Here is a 10,284-nt window from a genome sequence, read left to right on the forward strand (position 1 = left end):
GATGTAGTTCTTTTAGCACTCATCCCCAACTGATTCACGTAAGAATTATCCAAGAATCATTAGTTGATTTTAAGAAGACCACAGAGTAAAGTTAATATCACCCTCTTTCCAAAAATATTCTGAAGAATATTCTCAAGAAACTTACTCCAACTGTACGTCCAGCTTTAAATTCCGCTTTCTTCTTTTCTGTTTCCTGGTTAAAAGCAGCAATTTTCTGTTTTTTCTGTTGGATAAAATAAATAAAGAGAAATTAATTAAATTGAAAAAAGACCAATAAAATAAAACAAATTTTTTTACTCAATTGTAATTAATTAGGCAGAGGTATATGGCTGTGTAGCTATGAAGCTTGCCTCCCAATCACATATCGTTTCAGGTTCAATCCCAACGAACAGCACCTTGGGCAAGTGTCTTCTACTTAACATATATTTATATACAACCAAGACTATCCATCATCAATGACTGGCAAAGACACTCACTAAAACGGTACAACCGTTTCTGAACAAGCTCAAGTCCAACTCAGAGCAATGTGCATATCCAGGAATAACACACTAGATGATGGGAGACATGAAACAAATCACAGAACATGTAAATATATTGAAAATAATGTTCATGCCTAAAAATATGGATGTATTGTGAGAAAAATGATAAACATAACTATGGTAGTTATTATGTTAAAAATTCTGCTTGTCTTAGACTGTTTGGCTGACAAACAAGTTCCCTTCTCACTTCACAGGTGACTGGTTAGTGGTGAAAGGGTTTCTAACTGGAAACCAAGATGCCTAAACAATATGCAAATTCAACGAAATAACAGTGCTGGTTTCTATACTTCTCAGGTGGGACATTAACCTTTTAATGCAGAAAAATTATTTAAAGAATTCTATGGCCTCTGTCTAAAACACATTTTTGTAAATGTGATTTTATAGTATGGACAATCTATAGACTCTTCATTCATCACAGTGTCTTACAAATTGTGACAATCCACCCCCTCCTCCTCATCATCATCATTCAACATCCATGTTATATTCTGGCATGGGTTAGATGGTTTGACAGAGTCTGATGGATCCAAGGACTGCACTAGTGTTTGCTTCGGCATAGTTTCTACAGCTGGATGCCCTTCTTAATGCCAACCACTTTACAGCATGTACTGGGAACTTTTTTTGTGTTGCCGACACTAATGAAGTCACCATATAATTCCTAAGACTACAAAACCTGAGGTTGGGGCAGGGCTTTATGCAAGGAGAAGAAGGGCTAAAGTATGAAAGAAGGGTGAGTTGGGCAAGCAGGTTCTTGTCATGGAGGAGCTACAAGGTTACATTTAGAAGAGAGGGTGAGAATGATCTGTTGTTGTCGTTTGTGTATGACACAGTTTTTACAGCTTGATGTCCTTCCAGTCACCGATCATTTTAAAACTGTGGTCCACAAGGACAAGACAGGGGGTCCCTGGACAGCAAATACTTTTTATGGGCAATTTGATTTTATATATGTTTTTTAATTGAAATCTTTTAATTGACAATAAACCTATTTGTTAAATACTGTTAAATAAATAAATGTAAAAATATATGTTATTTTAAGCAAATATTTATGTATAAATTTCATAAGCGTTTATAAGGGGGTCCCTAAGGTAAAGCCTGAAATATAAAGGGGTCCGCAAGTCAAAAAGTTTGAAAACCCCTGCTTTAAAGCATGAACTGAATGCATTTTATCACGCCATTAACACAAGAGAGTTTGTCTGCACCAGGACCAACTGGAGAATCTGTGTTACTTCAGAGTCACTGCACTCATAAATGGGCTGGGTATTTTTTGTGTTTGCAGAGCCAACTTCACCTCCATCTCACACAATTTGTCTGTTTTGTCGGTGGACACACCAAGATTTTGGGATTGCTTGCATATATTACAACAGTGAAGGAAATATAAAACTGTAAACAGTTACATAATACACTTTGTATGCATCAAGTGATATTGAGCTGTTTTCTACAGAAAGGACAAGGAGTAAACTCCTTCGGAATTATTTAATGAATAAAATTAAATATAATCACTAGAATTTGAGGAGGGTTGCTGCTATAAGAGCAGGCAACAGTCAAGTTGGTAGGAAAATAAATACATAATCCTTCCTAATTTTGGCACAAGGCCAACCGTCTTGAGAAGCGGGTGAAGTTGATTTCATCAACCCCAGTGCTCAATTAGCACTTATTTAATCAACCCCAAAAGAACGAAAGGCAAAGTTGACTGTAGTGGAATTTGAACCCAGAACTTAAAGAGTCAGAAGAAATGTTGAATAATGTTTCAAGTAGAGTATTATTTCATCACATGGAACAACTACATACTATTCGCATGTTATGCATTAGGTCAGATGCTTCTCATGGGGACAGAAAGGGCTGTGAGAGTGAGAAAGGGGACAGACAAAGGGACAGCTGCAAAAAGATGAAGAAGGTGGACAAATTGTTGAGTTTGACAAAATTAAGAAAGATTTAATCTGCTAAAACTTGCCCAACACTAGAGCAAAGGAAGAAAAAAAATTCTATGGATGCAGACTATATTTTACCATTTTCTTAAAAATAAAAGTTGGTAGAGAAGAAGCAAAAAAATTTCCTTGATATATTTTTTGAAGGAGATAGGTATTTGTGAGTTTGGAAACCACTGCATTAAGTTATAGCTGGGTATGTTAACTTGTGGAAAATGGAGAGGGGAGAGAAGCAGGGGAAAGGAGAGTTAGGTAGAGAAAGGTCTGGTATCTGGTTAAAGAAAGTTGCAGGTTACCTTTCGCTCCTTCCATTCCAAGAAAGTCTGCAAAGTGATTTTTGTTCCTGTATGAACAAGAGCTGCTCTCTGTAGAATAAAGAAGAACAAATAGTGATATCAGCTCAAACTGAAAAGAAGAAGCTTAAACAAGTCTGTAACAGAGTTAATAAAATACAGTCCAGGTCATCATTATCATCGTTTAACGTCCGCTTTCCAACGCTCTCAATGATCACGCTCGAATGGTGCTTTTCCTGTGCCACCAGCACAGGAGCCAATCCGTGGCCCTGGCAACAATCACACAGATGTGCTTTTAACATTCCACTGGCATGAGTGCCAATCAGGCAGTACTGTCATCAACCACATCAGTGATTTTGATTTGTTTTCACTAACCTCAACAGGTCTTTGCAAGAAAATTTATTGTCCAATGAATGAGGGGTACTCATAAGTGGGCTGGTTACACCCCACGTTCGGATGTGCTTTTAACATTCCACTGAATATTTATATATCATCATCATCATATATATAAAATCATATGTACAAAAACTATAGGCAAAGCTAAAATACAGGTATATGGCGTAGTGGTTAAGAACGCAGGATACTAACCCTAAGATTTGAAGTTCAATTCCAAGCAGTGACCTGAACAATAATAACATCAAAAAATACCTTAGGAATGAGAACCAAGGTTCAAAATTTCCCCAAGACACCTGAAGGCTGGAGGGTATATCAGCCGAAACGTTTTAACAACAAACAAGATGAGGATAAATATCCGTCAAATGTAAATAATGTACATAATTCCTCATCTCTTAAATATAGAACTGTAAAGCTAAAATAGATGATATATTTAGTATACATAGTAAATAAAAGTTTCTACTCACTTCTTTCTCAATTAATTCTTCAAGAGAAATTTCATCTTTCTTTTCTAACAATTTTTGGTCTTTTTTCAATACAAATCCTTCAGAAATTATATAAAAAATAGAATTTATCATATAGTATGAAAGAATTGTGAAATTTAGATAAAGAAATGAATTGCAGAAAATTTACAGGAAAACTTGTATATAATGTAAGATAACGACAACAAATGATATAATTCCTAATATTGGTAGAAGGGCACTAGAAAGATGGAAGATAAAGTGCCAGCCTTGGCAGATTTTCAATTCATAACTGTAGAGAAAACAAATCTACAAGGTATTTTGTCTGCTCTTCAATGTTCTTTAATAATACATGGATCCCACTCTCTGCTATGTTCATGGAAAAATATGAATCAATGCTTCAATATGATGTAATGACCTTTGCACAGGTAAATGCTATTGATGATGATGATATTGTAGTCTCAATAGTGATATTTTTTTTTTACATGATTAATAATTGATTTCACCATCTGCTTCATCATCATTAATTGATAGGCCAATGAGAATGCTTCTATGCAACTGTTTAGCCTGCAAGAAATAGTAACCAAATCTTCCTTTAATATTCTGTTGTGTCTGGAGAGAGTCATTCTCTTTCAGTGCCTTATAATTAAACACATTCACCAGTAAAATTTCCACTCATTTACTTATTTATTTTTCTAAAAATTTTCATTGTATCTTGCAACCTTCTCAAACAAAACTTCCTTTAATAACACCATTTAAAAGAAAAAAGAAAAAAGGCACAGGACACATTGGACAAATGTTTGTTCAAACAGAGATGAACAACAGTAGCTAAATGACACCAGTTTAAAAGCATATCACACCTCCCACACTAATTTATAAACATACATGTCAAATATAATAGGACTTCTATACATACCTGCTGGTAAACAATGCCGATATATACATTTATCGTTGCCATTTGGACAATCCCAAAACCAACCATACTTGCTGTTCTCAACAGCATCTAAAAAGTATTTGCAAATCTGAAAAACAATTATATACAAACATATATAAACGTATGTGCATATTGATGTAACAATGTTGAAGAAGTTTATTGTAAAATAAAAACATTGAATATAAGTCATAATATATAGCATTTAAGGGTCAGGTGTCACATTTTGTAAATGATTCAGAAACAGGTTTGTTGTTTCTCCACATATCTTTAATCATCATTATCGTTTAACGTCCGCTTTCCATGCTAGCATGGGTTGGACGATTTGACTGAGGACTGGCAAGCCAGATGGCTGCACCAGGCTCCAATCTGATCTGCCAGAGTTTCTACAGCTGGATGTCCTTCCTAACGCCAACCACTTGAGAAGCGGGTGAAGTTGATTACATCAACACCAGTGCTCAATTAGTACTTATTTAACCAACCCCAAAAGAACGAAAGACAAAGTTGACTGTAGTGGAATTTGAACCCAGAAGGTAAAAGAGAGTGTAGTGGGCCAGTCACACGGTACTGGCAATGGCCACACTCAAAATGGTGTTTTTTACGTGCCACCTGCACAGGAGCCAGTCCAGCGGCACTGGCAATGACCTCGTTCAAATGATTTTCTGCAAAGTGGGGACCCATCCTGGTAGTCTTGGGCTCGGTCTCAGTGTTCACACCTTGGGTAAGTGTTTCCTACAATAGCCCTGGGCAACCAAAGCCTTGTGGGCAATTTGGTAGACAGAAACTGAAAGAAACCCACCAGGTGTAATATATGTGCATGGGTGTGTGAATGTGTGCCCTTGACTAGACATTAGGTAATGCTTATAATTGAGCACCACTGCCATACCAGTGAGGGTCTGCAAATAGGAAGGACATTCAAAGCCATGTGTGGAAACCCATTGTGTAGAAGTGTGTACACACACACACACACACACACACACACAACAATGTGGTTGGCATTAGGAAGGGTATCTAGCCATAAAACCTATACAAAAGCAGACACTGGATCATGATGCATTTCTTGGACCCACTGGTTCCTTGTCAAACCGTCCGACTCATGCCAGCATGGAACATAGATGTTAATGATGTTCATCATCATCATTTAACATCTGCTTTCCATGCTAGCATGGATTGGACGATTTGACTGGGGACTGGCAAACCAGATGGCTACACCAGACTCCAATCTGATCTGGCAGAGTTTCTACAGCTGGATGCCCTTCCTAACGCCAACCACTCCGAGAGTGTAATGGGTGCTTTTTACGTGCCACCAGCACGAGGAACAGTCCGGCGATACTGGCAATGGCCATGCTCAAATGGTGCCTTTTTTATGTGCCACCTGCACAGAAGTCAGTCCAATGTTTTGTTCACATGCCACCGGCACAAGTGCCAGGAAGGCGAAGCTGGAAACGAGACCGCTGCTCAGGCAGTGATCCCGCTCGGATGGTGTTGTTAACGCTCCACTGGCACGGGTGCCAGTCATCGAATTTGGTTCAGTTTCGATGACTGATATATATATATATCTCAACACACACACTGACAATCAGTGTTGATTTGTTTACATCCCTATAATTTAGCGGTTTCGTAACAGAGACCCTTCGAAGTGGTACCCCAGCAGGGCCACATCCCAATGACTGAAACAAGTAAAAGATACTTACAATAGAAGTTTTTGGCTTAGCCTTGTTACTTTCTCCATGTTTCTGATCAACAACTTCTTCCAGCTTCTGCTGGTCCCAATCATTCATAGTCTCTGTAATATATCACAAACAAATAGACATCAGACATAACATTTCTGGATCCGACAATTACTTCTAACCATCTCCACATTAATTTTAATAACTGTTAAGTGTGTATGACTTGCCAAACCCATATCAGATTGATGTATTGTATTTATGACTTCATATAATAAATGTACAGGTGCAGGAGTGGCTGTGTGTTAAGAAGTTTGCTTACCAACCACATGGTTCTGGGTTCAGTCCCACAGCATGACACCTTGGGCAAGTGTCTTCTACCATGGCCTTGAGCCAACCAAAGTCTTGTGAGTAGATTTAGTAGACGGAAACTGAAAGAAGCCCATTATGCATATATATATTTATGTGTGTATGTGTTTGTACCCTCAACATCACTTGACAACCGATGCTGGTGTGTTTACGTCCCCGTAACTTAGCGGTCCTGCAAAAGAGACCGATAGAATAAGTACTAGACTTCCAAAGAATAAGTCCTGGGGTCGATTTGCTCGACTAAAGGCACTGCTCCAGCATGACCGCAGTCAAATAACTGAAACAAACAAAAGAATAGGAACTTTGTAACCCGTACTAAAGTGGAGAAATAGCTACTATTGATCGCATGTGATGTGGATGTGTTTATGCAATGCTCAACGCATTTACATGGAAACCTGAATATATTTATTATATGTTTATATATTTGCAGAGGAACACTCTGCAAAGTGGTTGGTGTTAGGAAGGGCATCCAGCTGTAGAAACCTTACTAAAACAGACAATGGAACTTGGTGCAAGCCCTGGTCTTGCTAGCACCTGTCAAGCTATTCAACCCATGCCAGTATGTAAAACAGATGTTAAACGATGATGGTGATGTAGCTTATATATGGACAATCATCATCATTGTCTAACGTCCGCGTATATTTCTACTCTGTATTTAGCTAATTAAACAAGCTGTTAGTAAAAGATAATAAAAGTTATAGCAGCTAATTGCCTTTCATGTGCATGATGTTAAAGAGACAGACAAACAGAGGGAAGGAGGAGACACTGTCAATAACGTTACTTATCAGCGTTTAACATTCTTTATTTTTAAATGTATCCAAGACTTGACCTGCATCTAATGCAGCCATATTACAAACAGGAAGCAGAAAGACTGAGAACTATAGACTAGATGAGCATAAGGCTATTATGTAAAATAATTTTCCCTAATGATATTTATTTCTTTATTGCCCACAAGGGGCTAAACATAGAGGGGAGAAACAAGGACAGACAATGGAATTAAGTCAAATTACATCAACCCCAGTGTGCAACTGGTACTTATTTAATCGACCCCGAAAGAATGAAAGGCAAAATTGACCTCGGTGGAATTTGAACTCAGAACGTAATGGCAGACGAAATACTACTAAGCATTTCGCCCAGTGTGCTAACGATTCTGCCAGCTCGCCACCATTCCTAGTAATAAATACTGAAAACAAGTTAAATCACCACAGACTATTAGTACAAACTTACAAAATATTGTTTATGGTACATCAGCAGTTGTGTGATAATTACCTCATTATGCATCCTTTCTCAGCATACATAACCCACACCAAATATTTTATAATTGTTACCTTTAAGAAACATTTTTTATTATCTCAACGAAAAATTCACCTAGAAAGATGAAAGTATGTTTAATTTTTATCTGCCTGTCAACTATTTGTCAAGAATGGATAACAACAAAACCAGTCTGGCAGCTTGGTTGTGGTAGCATAAAATACAATAACCAAAATACAAGTTTTACATTCTCTTGACCCAAACATATACAATTAATATAGTTGAGATAAGAGAAAAGAAAGTTGAAATATGGTTCTCCCATAACATCATCATCGTTTAACGTCCACTTTCCATGCTAGCATGGGTTGGACGATTTGACTGAGGACTGGTGAACCAGATGGCTGTACCAGGCTCCAATCTGATCTGGCAGAGTTTCTACAGCTGGATGCCCTTCCTAACGCCAACCACTCCGAGAGTGTAGTGGGTGCTTTTACATGCCACCGGCACGAGGGCCAGTCTGGCGGTACTAGCAACGGCCACACTCAAATGGTGTTTTTTACGTGCCACCTGCACAGGAGTTAGTCCAATGTTTCGTTCACATGCCACCGGCACAAGTTCTAGTTTATTTGATAAATTTATGGTTTCATACTTTATTCCAGTATGCTACCACAATATCGTATTTGCATGCACAGAATCATACATTTTCCCCTTCATCAAAACCATTTAAAGATATCTTTTAATTAGCTTTTCTCCGAAAACTTACCAGTAAAATATGAGTGCATCTTGTGCAAGAGTGCAACTTATATGCCAGATAAAATAATGGTGATTATATTAATAGATCTCAAAACAAGAACAATTATAGACATTTTTTTTGTATCAGGTAAATAAGAAAAGTTGGTTCTTACCTCCTTCGCGAGTATCTTCATAGATATTCTTTTTGGCTCCTTTCCGCTCGATGGCTAAATCATGGGAAAATTTACATTTATCTCCTTTTGTACAAAGGCCTTGTTTGAAAAATACACACAATACAGACTTAGGATCAGCACCTGGAAAGAATTAGGAAAAACAATTGTACCAAACAACAGCAATCGAGGTTAAGTAAGAATCTCATCAGCAACCAATCAAAAGAATATCATTAACAGGAACAAGCATGTGTAAGTGTGTATGCTTGTGTTTCCTGGCCATGAAGAAAATATTAGCTCACATGGGAACAGGTGAGGGTTAGCAATAGGAAGAGCATCCAGCTGTAGATAATCAGCCTCAACAAACTGACCCATGCAAACATGGAAAAGTGAGTAGACATTAAAATGATGATAATGACAGCATACACACACACAATGGACTTATTTCAGTTTCTGCCCATCAAATCCACTCACAAATCTTTGTTTGGCCTGGAGCTATAGTAGAAGACACTTGTCCAAGGTACCACGCAGTGGGGCTGAATCCAAAACCATGTGCTCAGAAAGCAAGCTTCTTAACCACACATGTTCATCATCATCATCATCGTTTAACGTCCACTTTCCATGCTAGCATGGTTCGGATGATTTGACTGAGGACTGGTGGACCAGATGGCTACACCAGGCTCCAATCTGATCTGGCAGAGTTTCTACAGCTGGATGCCCTTCCTAATGCCAACCACTCTGAGAGTGTAGTGGGTGCTTTTACGTGCCACTGGCACGAAGGCCAGTCAGGCGGTACTGACAACGGCCACGGTCAAAATGGTGTATTTTACGTGCCACCTGCACAGGAGCCAGTCCCGCAGCACTGGCAACGACCTCACTCAAATGTCTTTTCACGTGCCAGGAAGGCGACGCTGGTAACGATCATGCTCAAATGGTGCTATTTACGTGCCACTAGCACAGAAGCTAGACAGTTGCTTCCGTTCTACCTGAGAATTATGTTATAGGTGCACATGTCTGTGGAATGCTCAGTCATTTACACATTCATTCTGGAGTAGATAATTCAACTGAATCCTCCACATAGGCTCACCACCACAGAACTTATAACCTTCAAAAGGATGTTACTGACCTTTGAGTGCAGGTTGGATAGGCTTGAATAGAAGATTAAGCTCGTCTAGCTGAGATCTTTTGTCAGTTTTCTTTTTCTGTTTCTCTGCTTCCAATTCGGACAACTGCAACAAAAATAGCAACATTTTTAGTGATATTTACTGAGGTGAGAAAATGTAAAATATAAACAGAAAAAAATTTTTTTTTTTTAAATAACTAAATGTTATTCATATTGTTTAACCCAGGGCCAGTCCAGACCAAGCAGACTTATGATTTGATCAAAAGTATTCCAGTTGTAACCAGGCCATTGTTCTTTTTTAATATGCAGAGAACTTAGGAATACATGCAAGAGCATATTTCATTTTTCAAAAAGGGAGTGTATGTATGTGGGGGAGATTTAAAGCAGACTTGGTTGCTATTTCTAGCAAACTGAGCGACCCAGTAAAAGCTAC

The 10,284-nt window shown here is 38.3% G+C and overlaps 1 protein-coding gene across 1 annotated transcript in view; it reads right to left on the bottom strand.

Moving 5' to 3' along the window:
* The window catches only part of LOC106869416 (zinc finger CCCH domain-containing protein 15), a 29,097-nt gene that overhangs the window by 7,253 nt on the left and 11,560 nt on the right, over nt 1-10,284 (bottom strand). Inside the window, exons 3-9 of the mRNA XM_014915150.2 lie at nt 9,855-9,957; nt 8,732-8,872; nt 6,234-6,325; nt 4,525-4,630; nt 3,615-3,691; nt 2,758-2,826; nt 146-223 (exon numbers count right to left, since the gene is read on the bottom strand). Coding sequence (XP_014770636.1) covers nt 146-223; nt 2,758-2,826; nt 3,615-3,691; nt 4,525-4,630; nt 6,234-6,325; nt 8,732-8,872; nt 9,855-9,957 — 666 coding nt within the window. The remainder of the gene's footprint in view (nt 1-145; nt 224-2,757; nt 2,827-3,614; nt 3,692-4,524; nt 4,631-6,233; nt 6,326-8,731; nt 8,873-9,854; nt 9,958-10,284) is intronic.

This window comes from Octopus bimaculoides, chromosome 2, assembly GCF_001194135.2.
Source record: "Octopus bimaculoides isolate UCB-OBI-ISO-001 chromosome 2, ASM119413v2, whole genome shotgun sequence".
NCBI classification, from domain to species: Eukaryota; Metazoa; Mollusca; class Cephalopoda; order Octopoda; family Octopodidae; genus Octopus; species Octopus bimaculoides.